The sequence below is a fragment of the Fukomys damarensis genome, unplaced genomic scaffold, assembly GCF_012274545.1.
Source record: "Fukomys damarensis isolate Sample0158 unplaced genomic scaffold, DMR_v1.0_HiC HiC_scaffold_11, whole genome shotgun sequence".
Taxonomy (NCBI): Eukaryota; Metazoa; Chordata; class Mammalia; order Rodentia; family Bathyergidae; genus Fukomys; species Fukomys damarensis.
Window position 1 is genome coordinate 23791964 of NW_022900923.1, and position 23385 is coordinate 23815348.

The window sequence follows — 23385 nt, forward strand, 5'->3', positions numbered from 1 at the left end:
GCCGGCCTCCCCGCGAGGCACAGTCGCCGGCTTCGACAACTTCTTCCCGGTGCAGGAGAGCGAGGGCCCGGGCTGGGAAGGCGGTTCGAGCCCCTTCCTCCCGGTGAGCCCCGAGGTCATGAAGCGGCGGCGTGGCGGCCTCATCGAGCAGCGGGACGTGATCAAGGCACACGAGGCGCACAAGATGCACAGCACCCCTCAGGCCCGGCGCAAGGAGTGGGAGTGAGTACGGCAGGGGTGGGAGGGAAGCCAGGACCCCAGCGCAGGAGGAGCTGGGTGCACTTGTCTCTACCTCCGCCAACCAGGGCTTGATCAAGTGGGCGTGAGCTGAGCTTGTCCCCGGCCCAGCTCCTTTACTAAGACCCTAGGGAGAGGGAATTGGGGTCTGTTTCACACTCTGAGGATTTCTGCCCACCACAGAGATGCCGTCACCGTGTGGATCATCATCTCCTCTCCTTCAAGATTAACGTCTGACCCTGCTCTCTGACACCACCCTTGCAGAAATGATTACATTTTGGGGCAAGTCACCCATGGATGGAAGAGATTGACCAAGATGTGGCCACTCATGGCTTTCTCCTCTTTTTGTCTAGGGCAAAAAGCTCATGTGTTGTCTTAGGACAACTTTAATTCATGCCTCTTGAAGATTTAATACAAATTCTTGGGAGTCACACATTAAAGGAAGATAATATTTCCTCGAATTCTCAATTGCTCCAGGTTTATGGTCCATATGATAATTTATTGCCCATGTTTACATGCCCTTAGTCTGGGTGTCCTTGTCTCCTCTTGCCTTATTGAGTTGTTAGGTGTCATCAGTTGCAGAAATTAGTAACAGGGATTTTTAAAAATTTTTATTTTTATTTTATAGTAGTAGTCATGGTGGATTTACCTGCTTGGTGTCTGTGGACATTTTTGATGGTGTTAATTGGGGTGAATTAGCTGCTCTGTTTCATGTGGATGTTAGTGTTCGTTTGTTCATTCATTCGTTCATTCAGTGAGCCTTAATGTGTGGTGCTCTTCCCTTTTGAGATTCAAAAAGGAATTGATTACAGCCAGCATCAATAAACCTGTCATTTATCTCTAGATTGCATTAGTCTTTAAAACTTTACCTATAGCTCTCTTTATGTGAAGTTTAGAATGTTCAAGGCACCTTATGTGTTGGTCCTCACCACAACTAGCAGGTAGGTACAATTGTTATTTACATTTAAACAGTGCTAAAAAAAATGAGAACCAAGACCTGTCATGTAAAGGTACAAGATCCCAGTGATGAATGTAACTGTACTGTATACCTAAAATGTACCAATAAGCTCAATGAGGAAAAAAATAAAATAAACAGTGCTGCACAGAGAAGTTAAGTGACTTTTTCATGGTCAATTGATTATTATTGTGATTCGATATTGATTAGTGATTTGCACCCTGACATTCTGATCCTCCTAGAATCCATCATTTTAACCACAAGGGCATATTGCCTTTTAATCTGATTTCCGTGGCATTTCTTATCTCAATACCCCTGAGACATTATGATGAGAGCACTGGTGTAGGGATTGAGAGACCTGGGACTAATTCCCAAGGTGACCTAAGTACTGGTATGACCTTGAGTAAAGTCACTTCGTCATTGTTTGAAAAATGAGTAGGAGGAAGAAGATGGCCATTTGCATACTATGTGGCTATGATGGTTTTCTTCGTACTCAGAAAAGACTTCTCCCTTGAATTTTAGATGCCTTCACTTATTTAGCACCTTCACTTGTATGCCCATAGGCATCTCAAACTTGCCTTGTCCAACCCCAAAATACCGATTTCCCCAAACCTGCTTCTCCTGAAGCCTCTCCTATCTCAGTATGTACAATAGTATGTGCAGTTTTTCTATTGCTGGAGCCAGAACAACTAGAACCTTCCTTATTTTTCACACTGACACCCAATGCTTGCCAATCCCCATTGGTTCTCCTTTCAAAGTTTATCTACATCTGATCACATTTTACCACTTCTTGCATTAGCTCTCTGGTCCATGACACCTCTTCTTCTTTTTTTTTTTTTTTTTTTTTTTGGGGTTTATAAAGCAACTTTTGATAATAACAATGATTACCATTAGCTATGTGCTTCTCAAGTGGCTAGTTTGGAGTCCATTACTACCTGCACCCTCACTCCAACTTCTGGGGCTTAAATTTAAGGACCCAGAAAAGGCAGACCACCAAACCACTGAGCTAAATCCCTGGCCCGAGACTTCTTCTTTTTATCCTATAAACATTTAACATGGTCTTTAGTAGATACTCAGCCCCTATCTAGATATTTTCCAAATATTAATTCATTTATCCTTATAGCAATTGAATGAGGCTGGTATTTTTTCTACTTTCACAGATGGGACACAGAGAGTTTGAAAGCCTTGCCTAAGAGGATAACTTTAATGACCTCATTACTAGCCTCCCTGTTTCTGTTGTTCCCTGCAAGAGTATGTTCCCCCCTCTACAGCTAAAACCCCTTCCGTTTGCTGTCTTGTTTTAGATATACAAAGGATTTGGAATCGTGTGTCTCCTCCTTGTAAGGAATCGGTGTCAAAGAGTTCTCAGGAATGTATCACACTGGTCCTCAGTTCAGAAGCCTCTAGAATCTTCACATCTCACACAGAAGACCGAACCCTTGACCACATGGCCTGCAAGGACCCATTGGATCTCCCTTTCTTATTTCTTGCCTCTTGATCATCCAGAGGCACTTCCGACTTCATGTCTCCATCTTTCCCCGCACTCATTCTGCTCCAGCTATGCTGGTCCCTTGCCCTCTCTTACAGATTCTCAACATATTCTCACCTCTGAGCTTTTACCTTTGTGGATCCCTCTGCCTAGGATGCTTGTCCTGTGTGGCTTCCCTCTCACTTCATTTGTGCTTCTGCTTAGAGAGTCCTGCTAGATCAACCTATATAAAGTGACATTTTCCCATTGTCACTGTCTTTCCCTTTTATTTGCTTTATTTTTTGTCATACCTTGTATTGTTTCCCAATACACGCACACACAGGCACACACACAAACACGCACAGCCACATACACTCATTCACTCACTTACACGTATTTTACACTCGAGTATTAACTTCTGAAAAACAGAAGTTCTTCTGATTTAGGTTCTGTAGATAGGATGCTCTGGTCCTTTCTCAGGGCACAGACTGGCCACAGAAGGACCTCAGAAAGTCTTCTCTGTCAGCCCTTCACCATGCCCCTTTCCATTGCCCACAAAGCACATACCACCAGCTTTGCAAATCCTGCCTTCTAGTCACCAAGATAGGACTCTGGTCATGCATGCTGCAGAAAAGAAGCCAACTGAAGAGTTTCCCTGTATTTTGTTGCCGTTGGCTGCATGAGCCAACTGTGGGCAGGAAAGAGTAATAAAGGCAGGAAAAAGCCCCCAGTGAATGGTCTTTTTTTTTCCCGCCACGGAAAGGGGTTAGGTGCTTTTTAAAGATGACTGCTTCATCTGCTATCAAATGAAACAATTTTCTTGTGCAGATGTTATTTCCTCAAGAACCTATTAAAAGGTTTCCTTGGGCATGGTGTGTAGGTTATGAGCACCTTTTGATTAATTCCAAGTGCTTCTTGTGTACTACGGTTTGTAACTTTAGCAAGTGGGCATGAAACCACACTTCACTAATGAAGTATTTTAATAAAATTCCCTACCGCTCATGAAATGTTTTCCTATATGCTCTCTTATCTGGCTCTCATGATGACCCTGTGAACTAGCAATTTTTATTCCTAACTTACGGAAGAGGAAAATGAACCCCACAGTTAGAGATGGTGATAGATCAAAACCTAGCCTAACAATGGCTGCTATCATTGATTGAGCACTGGCTATGTGCTAGGTGTTTTACATATATTATTTATACTATGGAAATAATAGGTACTATTATATAAAGAACAGAAACATTTCATAAGGGATTATTATTACATATAGATTTGGAAGAAAGAAAATTATGTGTAACTTTAAAGTCTGCGTAGGTTGGTATGACTTACTCTATACAGAGGGAGGTGGTATTGCCATAATCATAGTACTTATCACACTGTATTGTAATTGCCTGTTTACATGTCTGTATCCACCACTAGATTGTCAGTAGAGAAGTCTGTCTGCTCTCTGTCACTTAGCATAGCGTATGACACATAATAGACATTTGTTTTTGGTACCGGGGATCGAACTTGGGGCCTTGCACTTGCAAGGCAGGCGGCAGAACCACTGAGGTAAATCCCCAGCCCCATAATAGACATTGAATTTACAAAATGAAAACAACAACAATGTTATTTTACACACTGGGAAACTAAGAGTTAAAGCAGTTAAGCTATTTGCTTGGTTTTACAGAGCCAGTGAGGGTTCATACTATGTGCAAGGCACTGATCTGCTTTTATGTCCCTTCTAGTGAACAAAACAGCACTAGGAAATTAATAGGAATCCACTTCATACTTGAATTTTTGCAACGCAACTTGTAAACTTGGGCAGGTTGTCTCCTCTCTGCATCTTTAAAGTGGAGGTGGGATTTGACACCCATACTGTAACTTTCAATCACATTTATTAGACCACAGAGACCAGCTGGGGTTCCTGCAAATATTGCTGAGTTGAAGGGTTATTCTGGGCTTGTTCTGTGCCTACATTTTCCCTGGGTGATGTCAACTAGGCCCACATATTTGCAGGAAACTCCCAAATGTACATTTCTCGGGTACTCTGGTTCCAAATTCTTACCAGGTATTGCAGCACTATTGTCCAGCATCTAAAATTTAACATTCTAGAACGAAACTCCTCATCTCATCCAATCTGGCCTCCTCATTTTTTCCTGTCTCAGGAAATGGTAGCATCATTTATCCAATTGTCCAAGTTAAATATTCTAAATAGTTGTGTAGGCACCATACTGCTTGCTTTTGTATGATGACCATGAAACCCTGTTGTATCTGACTTAGGGCAAAAAATATTTAAACTTTCTGAGCTTTATCTTCTTCCTTTTGTAGGTGACAGATGAGTACAGCAACTCTTTTGAATTGTCAGGAAGGATCAACAACATGTGAAGAGTCAGTTGTTCAGCTGCTCTTCCCCTAATGTGTGGTTCCCCACTTTCAGGAGCCAGGCACAGCAGGTGCCTGTCACTACAGCAGGCGTCTGAGGATTGGTGGAGCCATGGCACAGAGGTTGTGGTTAGGGCTGGGGTCTGTTGCATATACCAGTGGGCAATGGCAGCTTACAGGAGGTTAAATGTGGAAATGCACAACCCCTCACACACACACACACACACACACACACACACACACACACACACACAGACTGAGTCCATGACTATCAGCAATTATCATGTAGACCAGTACCTCATGGATAAGAGAGCTGGGAGTCCAGAGAAGTGGGCTGACTCCTGGTGATTTACCCACACCAGACCTATAACACCAACCTCACATCTGTCTCTTTTGCCCGGATGCTGTGCTGATTTGGTGGGGGGCAGCCAGACTCTGAGGGATGATTACTCAAACATCCCACCAGCATTCTCAGGATTGCCACAAATTCTTTAAGGAAACAAATTTCTCAACCCTGAGGCTTTCTAGCTGAATTTTAAAGGCCATTGGACCAATTTTCACTGTCCTCTTGAAAGGCAGCCAACCCCACGCCGACCCGTAGAGGCATCGTTCCACATGCTGCCATCTGCTGGCAAAATCAAAGATCACTTGGTTTAATTCTTAGACTGCTAAAATCTGTGGGAGGGCGCATGGACATTTTTCAGTTGAATAGAAATACTTCCTTGAATAGTGCAGCCTTTTAATTCCATTTAATTGTGTATGCTTGGAATGAAGGAAGAGGTCTCCTGGTCCCCCAGTTCCCTCCACTCCCTTCTGCCTTACTACTCTCTTGTTGGATTAGCAGGTTAGCCCTGAAGGCCCTTCAATTTGCAACCCTGCAGAGTGTAAGCCTCTTGGCTCGAAGATGAGGCACCCTGGGCTCTCAGAGCCGTAGTAGAATAGGCTTGCAGAAGCTAGGACACACGCCAAGGGAACACAGAAATCATAAACTTTCAACACTCTGTGGTTACACTAGCCAGCAACACATTTGAAAACCACTAGCTGAGAAGGGACCTGTAGCATATGCCCTGCCTTCTGAGAATTCTGAACAGAGCCAGAGGCTTATAGCCTCCAGAGAAATGGGCTCCCCAGGACCTAGCATAATTCCGAGGGCTCCTGGAGATTTGCTTTAAAATGCACTCTCTGGGGAAACTTAGTCACATACTCTTGAATTTTCTTTACTTGTCCTTAGAGGATTCAAAACAATGGCCTCTTTCTAGGACTGAACTCTGTGACCTTTCTTTCCCTACATCCCTCACCCCCCATGAAACTTTTCACAGCGCTAGAAACTTCCTCCAGACAGAAGGCTATGGGAACTAAAATGGTGTTGTGTCTGAGCAGTGTAGGTTTCTAGGATTGCAGTGAGGTTGCTCAGTGTGCAGAAGGAGGGATCCTCTGTAGGGTGACTGGCCCATGCTTTGGGCTTGGTGACCTATCTCTCATGAAGCATGCACACCAGGAGGCTGAGGCAGGAGGATGGCAAGTTCAAGCCCAGACTGGGCAATTTAGCAGGTCAGCAAGACTATCTCAAAATAAAAAATAAAAAGAGGCTGGAGATTTGACTCAATGTGAAAGCCCTGGGGGAAGCAGAAGTATTGCCACCTTTTCCAAAGCACATGTCAGGAGCTAGGGCTCAGAGAGGTCTGCTTCCCAGTACTTCCCTGGAAAGAGGACAGAGTCTGTGAATCTGTAGCCTGGTACAGTCCGGTCTGTCCCAGGTGTCCTAACCACATCTGTGCTTCCTTTCTTGGCACTATCAGAGTCTTGCCCCATTTCGAGGGGCGGGCTAACCCATGTCCCCTTCATCCCAGGCTGTTTCTGCTGTTTTTATGGGCCTTGACTGGCTATCTTCCAAAGAAGGCTCTTTAGCTTTCTGAACAGGTCACGACTGCCCGGCCTCCAACCTTTTTGAGAGGAAAAAAAGGGGGGAAGGCGCCCTCTAGTGACAGCTGCACATTTGGACACATTTCCCCTCTTTTTCTTAAGAGATTCTTTTTTGTTCTTTCATGGTGCCCCTCGGTGGTTATTTGCGTGTATCGCAGCCCTAGTTTCGGCAGCTTCTCCCAGGATTTGGTTATCCTGCTGGGAGGGACGGGGGGCCCAGCACATCACAGTCCAGGAAGAAAAGCAGCAGGAGGAAAGTCCTTAGCAAAGCAGGAAGAGCGCCAGCTCCGAGATCCCCATCTCAGCCCAGGGCTGGTCCCAAACTTCATCTCCTGAAAGAGCCCACATGGGTCATGCCTGCATGGAGTCCAGAGACAAGAGGAGGTCATGTTTCTGTGGCTGCGAAGGGATGGATGAAAACACGTGTAGCAAAAGAAAGTGCTGAGGAGGTGAACTCAAAGGAATTACTTTGATCTTTCGGCTAGAAAAGGAAATTAATGAACACACACATATACAACAACATATCGCAGTACACATATACACAACAAGGATGTCACCTTTCAGGCACTGCAATAATGTCATCTCCTCACATGATTCCTCAGATGATGTCCAGGTGAGACAACTGAGGCCCAGCATGCTGTGGCTCTTCTTTCCCCCAGTGGCAGCGCCCCGCTCAGCGCAGAGTGCCCTTTCAGCAGACTCCTCAACCCAGTCCCTCCCGCCTCCACCGGCTTCCTCCTTTTCTCTTCCTCTTTTGGCTTCTTTTGCCACCTTTCTTTTTCTCTTCTTTCTAAAGCCCAAAGCCAAGAGAAGGGTGCAAGGTTGAAGGTGAGCGAAGGCAGGAACCCTTCTTCCCATGTTCACTTCCCCCCTTCTTTACCCCTCTGGCCAGGGACTCTGAGACCCTCTCTTTGATGCTCCTGCTGTGCCACAAGCCTGCCGTGTTTGCCACAGTGTAGCCTCATCACAAAGTTTCAATCACTGGCCTAGGACCTCAGTGACGAGATGCTACATCCCCTTCTAGAGTTATAAAGAAAGCAGGGAGGAATTTCTGTTCTTAGAGCATTCATTTCTGTGGACAGTGCTCCTTGAGGTGGGCACAGTGTTGCCCAGCTACCTGGCTTGGGAATGTGGGGGTCAGGTCCAGCTTCACTCCTTTCACTGGATCTGATCTCAGCCCCTGCTCAGCTGCCGTATACCATGGTGGCTCTTTTCCTCGTGTCTATCCTTAGGCTGGGAAATGCACCTTTCCTCCCTTTTTCTTTTTCTGTCAAGAAAATGTGATCATACCGCACATAGAGGTCTGTGTTTTGCTTTTATTCTTTTACTTAAAAAAAAAATAACAGTACACAGTGGCCATCTTTCCTTGACAGTTTCTAGAAAGATGTGCTTCACGTCTCTAAGGCAGCATGTGTCCTGAGCAAGGCTGAACTCCAAGTGGCCCCTGTCAAAGGGAGTTTCTGGTCACTTTGTAGCCACCTCAGGAGACGTACCAGTGTGACATGCCCTTCTGTGGATGGAGTCCTAGGAGCGGGTCTGTGCAGAGGACTTCCCCATTCTGTGCCCTCAATCCCTCTGAGGGCTGGTGCTTCTTCCCCACACCCCTGCTCTGCATCTCAGCCTCAGATTGAAATGTGAACTTTCGGAGTCTGTGTTATCTCCCTGGCCCCGCTGGAGAGGCTCAATGAATTAATAATACGCCAGCAGGAAACAGAGAGCTGGAGGTATTAATTGTCAGTCAGTGTGCCTAGCCTCTCCCGGCTGTTAATTAGCATGCTGACAGCTTCGGTTTTATCCAGAGCCAGAGTGAGACTTTGGGGATGCTTGTGGCTCAGCTTGTGGCATCCGGCACAGAGTGGGGAGCCCTGCGCCTTCCTGGGTGGGTGGGGATGGGCTTGCTGAATTCAGAATTCCTCCAGGGAGCCCTGTGTGCCTCTCCGGGGAGGAGGCAGAAGCGGCCCGGGTCTGGGGCAGTAACGGGGGAATGGGAGAGTTAATGTCCAGATGGTGCTGATTGCTGGGTGCAATTCTTGGGCCCAGGAGGAGGGTTTGTGCTTCAGTTTCTGCTGCAGGTGAGCGACACTTGTCAAACTGTTAGGTGTGGTTATCTCAGGAAGGTGCTCTGTCTTCTAACCACAGACTCCCCAAATGGATGATGGCCTGGAAAAATGCCTCTAAAAATATTATTCTGCCCCTAATGTCCTTTGTCATAGCACATATACTCCTGGAAGGTGGCGTTAACCTGGCACTGGTATGGTGCCAGGCTCATATAAGGTTGCTTAAGAATTGTTTCGGAAAGGGAAGCTGCCACCAAAAAGCTGTGTGACCTTTATCAAGCTTCTTCGCCTCTCTGGATCTGCTTTTAACATAGATTAGAGACAGCCCCAGTTCCTCGATCTGATGCAGCATGGCCTAATGGTTAAGGGCACAAATTGTCGGGCCTGTTGTAGTCCTGGCTGTGCCACCTACAAGCTGGTAGCTTTGGCTAAGTCACTTCCTCTCTGTGGACCTCTCTTTCCTTATCCCTTTATTGCAGAGTGCCCATAGTTTGATACCAGGGTGAATGCCAATCTGATGAAATCATTTTCCCTACATTGTAAATTACTTGACATGACTCCAGATGAAATCTTAGTCTACTGGCTGTGATACACACCCCTTTCCCAACTCCGCTTTTCTAACTTTTCCCCCTTCCTTTCTTACTTCACCTTCCTAACCTTCTTTCCAAGAAGCCATTTTGGGGCCCTAAGACCCAAGAGCCACATCACCTTGGTTTTGATACAGAAGGTCTGGCCTTGCTGCTGGCCCTGGCTTGGCTTTGTCAGCCCATCCTCCCTAATTCCCTCCTCAGGTGCTTTGCTCCAGGCTCTGGTCCTGCACTGCTTCAGGGGTGGTGAGGCTACTGCTACAGGTGGGCTTCCAGGAAGCAGACTGAGATAGGCTAATGTGCGGGTTTATTAGGGCTGCTCCTGGGGCCATCTTGGGGAAGGGAACAGAATCCAGGCTTTCATAGTCCCTCATCGGCCAGCCACTAAAGGCAGACTCCCTTAGGAGAGTGTCCTGACCGTGGTATAGGTGGCCAGCTTCAGCTTCTGGAGGAGGGCTGGCAGGTGTGGTCTGTGTGTCCATGGCATTCCCAGCATCTGGGGACTAGGACAGCTCAGCCTTGAGGGCGGATGGGGGACACATTGCAGCATCCACTGCACAGCCCTTGGGGCTGCTGCCCGGGTGGGTGGGATCCCAGAAGCCCCTCAGCCCAGCCTTGCCCCTGCTAGAGGGGCCTCATAGCAGCTGCTGTTCCATGCTGGGGCACTGTTTTGGGTGCTGCAGCCCTGTCCCCAGCCTCTCAGTGGAGGGTCTGAGGCTTCTTCCACTTTGGCCAGCGGGGACTGTCTGTTCAGCTCTGCCATCTCAGGATCCTCTGGAGATGTTTTAGCCCGCAGAGTCAGTGGAAGCTGAGAAGCCGTTAGAATTAGTGTGCCCTGGTCTCTGCTTCAGAGCCTGGACAAACTCTCAGTCTTTCTGGGGCCAAGGACACCAATGCGAGATGTCCTTAATATCATTATTACTAATGCTTCCCATGAGTCGCTATCCTGTTTCCCTCAGGCTGTGGCTTTAGAGGAAGAACAACTCTTCACAGTGAGCTACCCAGTGACCTTGACTTCCCCCATTCCCAATTTGTATTAATAAACATGATGTTTAGATCTTAACCCCTGAAAGGTTCATAATCAGTCAATCTAGGCGGACTTGTGTCAAGATCTGTCTATCTATCCATCTACCAATCATTTATCTAGCTAGCTAGCTATCGTTTATCTATCTGAAGGTCTTCAAGTGATTATTTGAGAAGTATTGGTCTAGCACTTTGTGATAGGCAGGCACCAGGTCCTATCAGAGTCCTATCCGACTGTGCCAGCAGTGACACAGCCCTCCATCATCTCTCCTGGGACACAGTGGATCATTTGAGACTGTCTCCTCATCACCTCCACATCTTCTCATCTGAGGATCGGCTGCTTTTCCAGGTCACTCTGGATATCTGTACAAGTATAGGGCTCACTAGATCATAATTTGTGTTCATTAGGCCAAGCCTTGGGGTAATCGTCTAGGGGAGACTTATGTGGATTTGAATTCAGTTTGAATTCAATAGTTCGCAGCTGCCTGATATTGGATAAGTTACTTGGCCCTCCTGTACCTTGCTTTCACCATCTATAGGACAATAGGTGCCTTACAATAAGAACACCACATTTCTATAGAATTAATTGATGAAGTATATTCACTCTGGCCAGTTGTAGCAGAAAAGTAGCAGAAAAGACTCAGGGAGATTAAGTATCTTGTCCCAAATTACATAGCTACAGCTAGGACCAGATTCACATTTTCTTTTACTTTACAAACTTTGCTGACCTTGCCTTTCCATATTGCTGTAAATAACAAAACACCCAGACAACTCAAGGACCACAACACTGTTATACAGGAACGAGGCTACTTATATTTATCTTTCCGTGGCTTTGGCATTAGTTGGACCTGATGCTATGGTGGCCTTTCCATGGGTTTAGACTTCAATGAGAATCTCAGGAAATCTGTCGACCCCTATTGTCAAGAAAACACACACACACACACACACACACACCCATGAACAATTTTTCTTATAATTTATTTGATTGATTTCATATATAAGAAATAGAAAAATTATATTCCAAGAATTATGCCCCTTGCTTAAAATTTAAATTTTATTTATTATTACTATTGTGTAGTACAGGGAATCAAACTCAGGACCATTACTTTTTAATAGTTCAAAACATTAGGGGCTGAGGATATAGCCCAATGATAGAAAACTTGCTGACCATACACAAAGCTTTGGCTTCAATCCCCTGCATTTCAAAAAATAAATGCATAGATAGATAAATAAATTTAAAACAAAAATTTTAAATGCAAATCATGCAAGTAAAAACAAAAAGTAAATTAAGCTCTTCTTAAAAGCAAGTTTCAGGAGAAGATTATTGTTGTCTTCTTAAATAAGGAGTTGAAATTGGGAATTTTTATGTGGCTATAAATATGCCACCTTTATGATACAATCATTTTTTACCTGTTTTTGATGATGGTTCTTACCCTGAAAGTCAGGTGATTAATTTCAGCATTTAAAGATATTCGTGGCTCTCAACATTTTGCAGGGTTCCCAAACGAGGAATTCTTTTGAGATGGCACTGGAGTGTTATAAGGCAATGAAAACCAGAGATTGGCTGAATAGCTAAGCTTGGAGTTTCCTGTAGTTAACAGCTGAAGAAAAAGAGTAGCTCCTAAGTCCTCAATAACATACTCCAGGATATTGAGGCATAGTAATGACCACGGGTGCTTGATGTTACTCGACAAAGAGATCATTTTCACTCTTCCCCTCTGTTCTCTGAGTTACAAGGCAGCTCAGACATTTCAAGGGCACATGGCTTCCGGGAGGTCTCTGGAGCTGCATTGGGCCTGTTTTGCTTTGCAACATGTATGATTCTTTAGGACAAGATTTTTTGCCTAGGGCTAAATCAAAGGTTTCAGAAATTTCCTGTATTTTAAAATAGAGTCTTCTCTTAAAACCATTTCATACCATGTGATGGACAGATATGAGAATACATTTGTAGGCTTCTGTATCAAAAGTTATGTTTGACTTTTGAGTACCTGGAGAGCAAATTGAACCTTGTCAAAAGCAAGACATAGTATGGCATTGTTTCTTTATGTTTTACAATGAAAGTGAAGCCAAAATAGGTAAGCTCAGGCCCCTTGTAATTTTTCAACTTAGCCAGATATAGTATAAATAGAGAATATGTCTTCAGATGAAACAGCAGGATCTATCATTTTTATCAGCTATCATCCCATGGTGATGGTTATGACTGGGTCTTACCTGGTGATCTATAAAACACTCCCCTCCCACATTTGTGTTGAAATAATAAGTAAATGAAAACATTTTAAAAGACAACTTTCAAAGTAACAGAAAGGACATTGGAAAAAAAATTTAGTTTTTCCAAGTTTACAGAATATCAGACGACAGCAACTTTGAAAAGAAATATACCTTTAAATGTCCTAGAATCAAACATGAGACATGTCCCTTGAGCCCCAAGATTTTTTTCCAGTTCTGACCTTTGGGTCATCACAACACAGGTACTCATCTTTCTTTTCTGACAGCTGTGAGGCTCTCGGGCCTCCATCTGACAGATGCTGTCCACCCTAACCTAGCACTTACCTCCCTGCAGGGGTGAGTAAGGAGTCCCTGAAGTGCAGCCCATGTTATTATCTCTTCCTCCACCTTCAGGCTCCGTCCCTGCTGCTTTCCTAGGTGAGGCCTCTCCCAGTGTGTCTTATCATTGTCTGGCCCCTGAAGAAACCTCATGTGCAGTTCTCTCTGTTCTGGCTGTTTAATGTTCACTCTGTTTTGTAACCCATTGCCTTTGCAAAATGCTCAGCCACTTAAAATATAATAATGTTGCTTTTTCTCTCACATTACAAAAGATGTGTTCATTGGGAGACAATTGGAAAGCACAGATGAGTATAAAGAATATAAAAGTCATAATCCATTCACTTTCACCCCCGCTAACATTTTGGTGTTTGTCTTTGGTCTTTTTCTAAGCATTTTTCTAAGCATTTTACACGTAAATGTGCTTTTTAAGTTTATTTTTCTTGAACTCTTACAGAATATATAGTTTCCTACTCTGCTTTCTTCACTTTACAATATCATTAGGTGTGAGTTTGAAAACCTGATTTATAGGGGCTAATGATTGAAGTTTATGGAGGGATTTTGATGCTATTATGCTGCCATTAAGCTAGGAACTCAGAAAAAAGGCATTTCCTGTAGTATTCATCCTTTGCCAAAGCACTCCTGAGAAAATATGGAGAGCAGCAGCCAAACGTGAGCTGAGGAACTACCTCGAAACTGACAGCCCAGCAGCACCTGGGACCAGCACATGTCCATGTTTCCATGCTCCTTGGTCTGAGTGAGACCTCCTGATCCCCATCCCGGGGACTCTAGGAAGAGCCAGCCCTTTGGAACAGACTTGGATTTAACTAACCTACTTGGCATTGTGGCTTTGGCAAGTTACTCACCCTCTCTTGGTATTTCTTTATGTGTAAAATGAGGATGATAATAATGCTCACTTCATAGGGTTGGTGTGCAGATTAAGTAAGATAAACAGATAAGATGTTCATCACAGTTCCTGGCAGATAATAAATGATCCATAAATGTTGGTTTGGTCATTTTCCTAGCATTGGATATTTATATGGCTTCACTTATTTCATTATTATAAACTTATTTACTAATCCACAAAATATTTTTTGAGTGCTTAATATGCGCTAGTTTTCTGAATAGTGGGAATGACATGGACAGTCAGGACTAACCTGGTGTCTGAGTATGTGGGGTTTAAATGTGGTTGGGGAGATATGGTAAACAAGCAAGTTCAGATGGTGACATTGGCTATCGATCCAGTACACCAAGGTTACATACCAAGCCACGGGCTGGCGACTGCAGGGAGAGCTTCTCCGAGTATGCGTCATCTGACATTTGACAAGACACTTGAATGAAAGGGGAAAACCTTGAAAGACAAATGAAAGATCCTGAGGTGGGAATGAGCTTGGGAAATTGGATCAGAATTCAGAAGCAGTGAGTGAGAGAGAGAAGGGATGAGAAGTGGGCAGGGCCACCTGCTCATGGAGAGCTTTGGACATCAGGGTGAGGAGTGTGGACATTATTGGAAAGTGTCACGACATGGCCGGAGGGCCCTGCACAGGGAGGAACACTACATCTGTGGTTTGCTGGAGCTGTTCTACTTCAGAGTTTTCAGTTTTCAGTATGTGCATCTCTTTCCAACTCTGCATTCATTGACATCACACTGGTAATTTGAAATCAACTGTGGTGAGACTATTTATACCACAGAGACTCATAGCAGATGTTATGAATCAGGGCTTTCTTCTCCCAGAGAGCCAGTTGTTCAACATTTATCAGCACACCACTGGAACAAACTGAACTAGGTTTTTAAAACACCTCTTTATCCCTGTAGAGAATGACTTATGGAGAGTTGATGCGCATTTTGAGAATTTCTGTAAGATAAATTACTGGAAATGAGATTACTTCTTAAACTTATCTAATTGCTCCCCCTACTGAAAAATTTCACCAATTTTTACTTCCACTATCATTCCCCTGCATTCTTTTTTTTTCCTCATTGAGTTTATTGGTACATTTTAGGTACACAGTACAGTGACATTCATCATTGGGATTCTGTACCTTTACATGACAGGTCTTGGTTCTCATTTTTTCCCCTTGTCCCTGCCCTCCCTTCACCCCCTCCTTCCCTCCACATTTTATTTCCATTTTCTCATTTTCTCCTAATTTTTTTCCTTTCCCTTATTACCTTTCCCCTACTCCCCTGCATTCTTGATAACATCTAGCATTAGCTTCCTCTTCCCAAAAGAAAAGATAACTTTGCTAGAAGAAAAATGATAATCTTATTTGATTACATGTTTCTTGTTAAGGTTTTCTTTCTAGACATAGTTCCTTTTTCCTTTTATTGAGTTTATTGGTACATTTAAGGTATACAGTACAATTACGTTCATTACTGGGATCTTATACCTTTACACGACAGGTCTTGGTTCTCATTTTTCCCCCTTGTCCCTGCCTTCCCTTCACCCCCTCCTCTCCTCCCCATTTACAAACACTTTATTTCCATTTTTTCATTTTCTCACATTTTTTTTCTTTTCCCTTATTACCTTTCCCCTACCCTTCCCATTTTCCCTACACCTTTAGCACTTTTCTTCCTATTTCACATGGTCAATTACATCATTAGGATCTTATGTACTATTATAGTTTTTCACACCAGAGAAACTATTCGGTATTTACATGGACATAGTTTTTAAAATTATGGACAGGATACTTTTTCTGACTTTATTATTATTACTGGCATATAGGCAGGGTATTTCGTTTTTGTACACCATGTTCAACATTTGTCTTGGTATCCCATTGAGAGCGAATCTCTCAGGGTCTGTAAAGTTCTATCCAACCTGACATTACCTTGCTCCTCCAGCTTCACCATCCCACATTTGATCTGACCTCTCTAGAGAATAACACTTCAGCTGGGTGCAGGCAGCTCTCTCTCACTGCTCCCAAACTCACCCTCCTATTGTAGCACTTTGCACACTCTGTCCCTTCTCTCTAGAACTTTACATTCTATTTCCTAAACAGTTGACTTCTTTTTGCTCTTCAGGTCTGGGCTCACATCTTCTCTCCTCATAGAGGACTTTCCTGACTGTTCTGTTATGTGAAATTACTTATTTTCTTGAACCATAGGTATTTATTTATGCCCGGGACAGTTCACATTGTTTTCTCTTAACAAATGTTATCATGTATCTTTTTGGAATTCTCACATTAATAGTATTATGGTCAAAGGAGTTCTTTTAATTGGAATATTTAGTATCAGTATATTACAGCTTAATGATCTTTCTGGGTTAAGATATCTGAAGTACAAAAAGAGTTTAGTGATTGATAACAAAATATTGTACAATAGCATAGTATTATTATAAAATGTTATAAAATAAAATGTGACTTCAAAACATGTTACCCAAGTGAAGTGATAGACTGTGGTTTGGGAGGAAATATTTACAAACCTTTTATCTGATAAGGGACTCAAACAAACAATTCAATAACAAGAAAACAAATAATTATCAAAATGGGCAAAGGACCTGAATGGACATTTCTTAAAATAAGATACAGAAATGTTCAGCGGATTTATAAACAATACTAATGGCTGTTGTAAAAAAGATAAAAGGTAAGTATGGATAAGGATATAGAGAATAGGGAACCTTGTACACTGTGGGAATATGAATTAATATAGCCATAATGGAAAACCATAACAGCAGTTCATCAAAAGCTAAAACTAGAATTATTATATGATCCAGCAGTGCTACTTCTGTGTATAATTCCAAAGGAAATTAAATCAGTATGTCAAAATGACACTGCCACATTCATAACAGCACTATTCATAGTGGTGAAGATACGAAATTAAGCTTAGTGTCCATTAATGGATAGATGGATAAAAAAATTGAGATGCATATACACAATGGAATGCTTTCCAGCCTTAGGAAAAGAAGAAAATTATGTCATTTTTTACACCATGGATGAATCCTCAGGACATTATGCTAAGTGAAATAAGCCAGGCAGAGAAAGACAAATACCAGATGATCTCACTTATATTTGGAATCCAGAAGGAAACTCACAGAAGTGGAGAATAGAGTGGTAGTTAACAGATGTTGGGAGGAGAGAAATGGGAAATGGGAAATGTTATTGAAAAGATACATAAAGTTTCAGTTAAAGAGCAGAATATATTGTACAGATCTATTATATAACATGGTGACTATAGTTAATAACTGTGTTGTGTATTTCAAAATTGCTAAGAGAGATTTTAGGTGTTGTCACAAATAATTATGATTATGTGAAGCAATGGATACAGTAATTAAAGTCAATCATTCTGCAATGCCAAGATACATCAAAACATCCTTTATAACCCATAAATATATTATTATTATTTGTTAACTGAAAACAAATGCCCATGATAAGCTGCTCACTTCATAGTGGCTGGGAAAGAGAGCAGATTAGAAAAAGTGTCAGAGAGGAAGGGTTCAGGAACCAGATAGTATCCAAGGCTATACCTCTACAACCTACCTAGACATAGCTAAAAGAGTGCTTTACTAATCCTTTAATATGCGCACAAAACAATCCATTTAACAATCAAGTTTAACCATCACTTTCTGCCCCTTGACAACTTGACACTCACACACTTTTCCATAGACAATACTCAATTTCCAAATAAATATAAGGCCACCATTTTGCCTAACACAATCCTGTGTATAATTTAAAATGTAATAATCCTTTCCCCAAAGCCAACAATTCCAGCATTGTTGAAAACTCCAATTCCAAAGCTTTCTGTGATACTCAAGGCAAACTCTTAGCTGTGAGATACAAAAGCAAGTTACATAATCTCAATATACAATGGCACAGGGTAAACTTTCCCATTCCCAAAGGAGGAAAAGAAAGATGGAAGAGAATCAGACCAAAGCAAAGCTGAAACCCAACAGGGCAAATCTTAAATCCTGTAGCTCCATATCTGGTCTCTGAGGTACAGGATGGTAATATATGAATTTCAAAGAGCATAGGTGTTCGTACCCCTATTTCCTTGCTGGTTGCAGCCACATGACCTCTCCCCTGGGCTGGCTCCATTTTCTGCCTGCAGCTTTCTGGCCACATGCTTAGCATTCCTAACATCTCTGAATTTCCAAGTTCTCCAGTAACTTTTAGCTTTATTCCCACAGTTTCTCACACTTTTTTCTCAAGGACCCATTGCTTGGCCTTCCAGGGCTTCGTGGGAGAAAATCTGGGTGGAAACCTGCAGAACCCATAACTCTTATACTCCACATGCCTAAAAAAATCGGTATTATGTATGTAAGGTATAGCTCCGGTAGTAGATAAGTACTAATGGACCATGGATGTGTTCTCTAGGTGGTTCTTCTCCAGGCCCAAATGCTTCCTTCTCAGATGGAACTTTTGTACTTTTGCACCTTGGGCCTATCACAACCTGATTCCTGAGATGCCCTCAAAGAATTTTTCTTTTTGTCCCCATTTAAAATACTTGCATTTTATTCTTTCTCCCTCTCTCTCCTTCCCCCACCCTCTCTCTTTCTCTGTACTGGAAATTGAACCCAAGGCCTTCTTCTGAGCTACATCCCCAGCCCTAATATTTTTAATTTTAAAACAGTGTCTTACTAGTTTCCCAGGCAAGGCTTTTTTATCTTTATTAAATTTATTGGTACATTTTGGGTATACAATACAGTTACATTCATCATTGGGATCTTGTACCTTTACATGACTTATTCTTATTTTTCCCCATTCCCCAGCCTTCCCTTTTATCCCCTCCACCCTTTCCTGTTTACCAAGACACTGTTTCCATATTTTTCCTTTTCACATATTTTCTTTTCCCTTTCCCCTACCCCTCCCACTTCCTCTACCCTTTTAGACCTCTTCTTCCTATTACACAATATCAATTATACATTTTGATCCTTATTTATACTTTTAGTTTTTTACACCAGAGAAACTTCGGTATTTACATGTGTGACTTACTAATTTTACTTCCACTTAGCTATGAATATCTCTAGTTTCTCATTCTTTATGGCTGAGTAGTACTCCATTTTATATTTTTAAAAAAACAGAAACAAAAACAAACCCAAAACAAAATATCTTCTTTATCCAGACTCCAGTTGAAGGGCAATTGGGCTTCTTCCAAGTGTTAGCTATTACAAACTGTGCCACAGCATATATCACTGTGGTATGATTCTTTTAATTCTTTTGGGAGGATACCCAGCAGAGGAACAGCTGGGTCAAATAGAACCTCTAATCCTTGTGGCTTGAAGTATCTCCATATTGGTTTTCACAGTGGTTGCACCAGTCTGCACTCCCTCCAGCAATGAAGAAGGGTTCCTCTCTCCCTGCAACCCTGCCAGCTTTTGTTGTTGGTTGATTTCTTGATAGCAGACATTCTTCCTGGGGTGAGGTGGAATCTCAGCGTTGTTTTCATCTGCATCTCTTGAATGACCAGTGATGTTGAGCATTTTTTCATGTTTATTTGCTGCTTTTACTTCGTTGTCTGAGAAATGTCTGTTCATTTTAGATGCTCATTTTGAATTAGGTCTTTATATGTGGGGTTTCTGATTTTTTTGAGTTATTTATATTTCTAGATAGTAGCCCTTTGTCTGAAGAACAGCTGGTAAAATTTTTTCCCACATTGTGGGTTGTCTATTAGCTCTGCTGGTGATTTCTCTGGCAGTGCAGAAGTTTTTTTAAAAAGATGAGATCCCAATTGTTGATTCTTTGTGCTAGTTCCCATGCTACTGAGGATTTTTTTCCTATGCTGATATCTTCAAGAGTTTTACCTAAATTATCTTCCAGCAAGTTTAGTGTTTCTGTTTTAATGTTTATATCTTGAATTCACTTGGATTTTAGTTTAGTGCATGGTGAAAGATACAGATCTAGTTTTAATCTTTGACAAGTTGAAATCCAGTTTTTCCAACACCGTTTATTAAAGAGACTATCTTTCCTCCAGTGAGGGTGTTTGGCTCCCTTGTGAAGGATGAGGTAGCTGAGTATGTCAGGAGTTGTTTCTGCATCTTCTGATCTGTTCCATTGATCCTCAGGTCTGTTTCTTTGCCAGTACTATGCTGTTTTTATCACAGTAGCTTTGTAGTATAGTTTCAAGTTGGAGATTATGATGCTGCCTGTCATGTCTCTGTTGCCTAGGATTGTTTTTGATATTCTAGGTCTCTTCTGATTCCAAATGAATTTTTGGATTGTTTTCTCTAGTTCTGTGAAATATGCTGTTGGGATTTCAATAGGGATTGCATTGAATCTGTATAGCAGTTTTGGAAGTATGGCCATTTTCACTATATTAGTTCTTCCTATCCAGAAAGAACAAGGGATGTCTTTCCATTTTCTTATATCCTCTTTGATCTCTTTTTTCAAAGTGTCGTAGTTCTCAATGTAGAGGTCTTTTGTTTCCTTTGCTAGATTGATTCCTAGATATTTCATTTTGGGGATGCTATTGTGAAAGGGATAGTTTCCCTAATTCTTTCTCATTGACTCAGTTATTCGTGTACAAGAAGGTTATTGATTTTTGAGTATTTGCTTTCCCAAATCTGTCAATTAAGTCTAGAAGTCTTTTGGTGGAGTTTTCTTGGTCTTTTATGTAGAGTATCATATTGTCAGCAAATAATGACAGTTTAACTTCTTCCTTTTCGATCTTTATTCCTTTTCTTTCTTTCTTTCTTTTGTCTAATTGCTGTGGCTAATGTTTCCAGAAGAATATTGAACAGGAGTGGTGATAGTGATCATTATTGTCCTGTTCATGATTTTAGCATGAAGATTTTCAGTTTTTGACCATTTAATATGATGTTGGCTGTTGGCTTTTCATGGATATCTTTTATCAAGTTGAGATAAAGACGATTTATTCCAATTTTCTGCGTTGGTTTTTGTCATAACTGAGTATTGAATTTTGTTGAATGCTTTTTCTGCATCTATTGAGATGATCATATGTTTTTTGTCCTTGACTCTATTAATAAGCTTGAACTTGTGACCCCTCCTGCCTCAGCATCGCACAGTACTAGGATTACAGGTATGCACCACCATACTGGTTACTTTTTTTTTAAAATGGCACTACCATCTTCAACAACCATATCTCCTTTAGCTCCAACTTTATACATTGCTCCTTTTGGGCAAAAATTCAAGTTTTTCAAATTTTTCTGCTCTGCTTTTTGCACCTAATTCTCACTATAAATCTATATGCAGACAGAAGTACTAATACCACAGCCTGAATGTTGGGCTGCCTTGAAGTTTCTTCTGCCAGATCAATTAGTCCACTGCCCTTAAATTCAGCCTCATAAAAATTTCAGGACATGGGGAAAATGTAGACATTATTTTGCCCAAGTGTAACACACATAGTCTGTAGTTCAATTCCCAATTGATTTCTCAATTCCAGCTAAAACCTGGCCTGGTCTTTCCTGTCTGCTTTTCTATTAGCATTCTGGTCTTCTGAGCTCCAAACAGAATCACCCATCAAGCTATTCAAGGCTGTCTCTAGCCCACAACCCAAAACTTTCTAAACACCTCCTGAAAACCAGTTCTAAGGGCTTCTGAGCCACATGGTTAGGTGTAGTCACAGCTCTGATTCCACTTCTCTGATACCAGTTTTCTGTATTAGTCAGATTTTAATTTCCGGGACACAGTAGATAATACCCACAACCTAAAGGAGGAGAGGTTTAATTTGACTCACAGTTTCAGGGGATTCAGTCAATGGTCAGCTGGCTGCAAGAAAGGAACATAATGACAGCAGGGTATAGTGGAACAAAGCTAATCACTTCTTGGTGGCCAGGAAGTAAAGTGGAAAGAGTGCCAGAGATGTAGGGTCTAGGAACCAGATATGGTACACAGGGTCATATCTCCATGATCCACTGATCCCTTCATCCCCTCCTCATCCACACCCATACGGTTCTATTTCCTCAAACAACTCATTTTAAGGTACTTAGTGATATGCTTGCTTCAAGTCTCAGGAGTCCTTCTCTGTCTTTATTTTATTTGATTTCTCAGAGTTCTTGATACAGTTGACTGTTCTCTCTTTCTTGAAACATTCACTTCTCTTGGTTTTGGTGATAGCAGGCTTTTCTAGGCATTTATTTATTTATTTATTTTTGCTTTTTCTTCTTTAGTCTGTTGCTAGTTCATCCTGTGCTCTCTCCCTAATGTACCTGTGCCCTATGACTGGGTTCCAGACCCTCCTCTCTTTTCTTGCTCATCTCTAGGAGCGTATCCATTTTTACGGGTTTACATAAATCCTTATGCAGATGACCCCTACAGTTATAGATGCAGCCTTCATATCTCCTCTGGGCTACTAAGGCTTAAATTCAGCTGCTTTCTTAACACCTTGAATCAGGTGTCTAATGGACAACTTCAATGTGTCCAAAGAAGAATTTTTTACTGAAGCCATTTTCCAAACTCTTTCTCCTTGATGTATTACCTTCCCCATAGGTGACACCACCTTCTGTGTGGCTCTAATACCAGCCTATACCATAGAGTCAAGTAAGAGTGTAGTCAGAGCAGTAGCTACAAGGGGCATGTTGCCAGGACAAGTCCTGTCTCCAATATGACCTCCACATTTAATAGTGCATTTGTGTCTCAGGGTCTGTGGGGGATTTATTTCAGGACCTCCAGGGGATACCCATATATGTGGATGCTTAAGTCCCTTATATGGGTCTAGTATTTGCATATAACCTATCATATATTCCCATATAATGTAAGTAATCTCTAGAATGTGTATAATATCTAATACAACATAAATTTTATATAAATTGTTGTATACTATATTGTCTAGGGAATAATGACAAGAAAAAAGTGTGTTCATGTTCAATACATACTTCTCTTTCTCCCTGTACTGGGGATTGAACCCAAGGCCTTCATGTTGGACTACATCTGCACCCTTTTAAAAAACTTTTTTATTTTGAGATGGTTTCACTCAGTCACTAATTTTCCCAGGTTGGGCTTGAACTTGGAATCCTCCTGCCTCAGTTCCCCAGAATGCTGGTATTACATCCATGTGCCACCATCCCTTGGTTGCAATTTCTTTTTCCAGAATATTTTCATTTAAAGTAGGTCGAACCTGAGGATACAGAGGGTTTACTATGTATGTCTCAGGACACAATGTATATGGCCAGTTCTCCACACAGCTCCCAATTCCTCTTCCTTTTCTTTTGAAGAGTTGTGAGCTCATATTGGCTCTGGAATCAGAGGCATTGAAGGATAGGGTAGGCAGTAGTATTCTGTGTACTTCAAAGGTTATGCTTACGGCAGAGAAATTTGGCTTTGTGTTTTTTTTTTTTTTTTTTT

At 42.0% G+C, this 23385-nt stretch overlaps 1 protein-coding gene across 1 annotated transcript in view; it reads left to right on the top strand.

Annotated features, from left to right (window-relative positions):
• The first annotated feature begins 6 nt into the window (after positions 1–6).
• Positions 7–23385, top strand: part of Cacna1e (calcium voltage-gated channel subunit alpha1 E) — a 397594-nt gene continuing 374215 nt past the window's right edge. The window contains exon 1 of the mRNA XM_010630288.1: positions 7–222. Coding sequence (XP_010628590.1) covers positions 119–222 — 104 coding nt within the window. The 5' untranslated portion in view covers positions 7–118. The remainder of the gene's footprint in view (positions 223–23385) is intronic.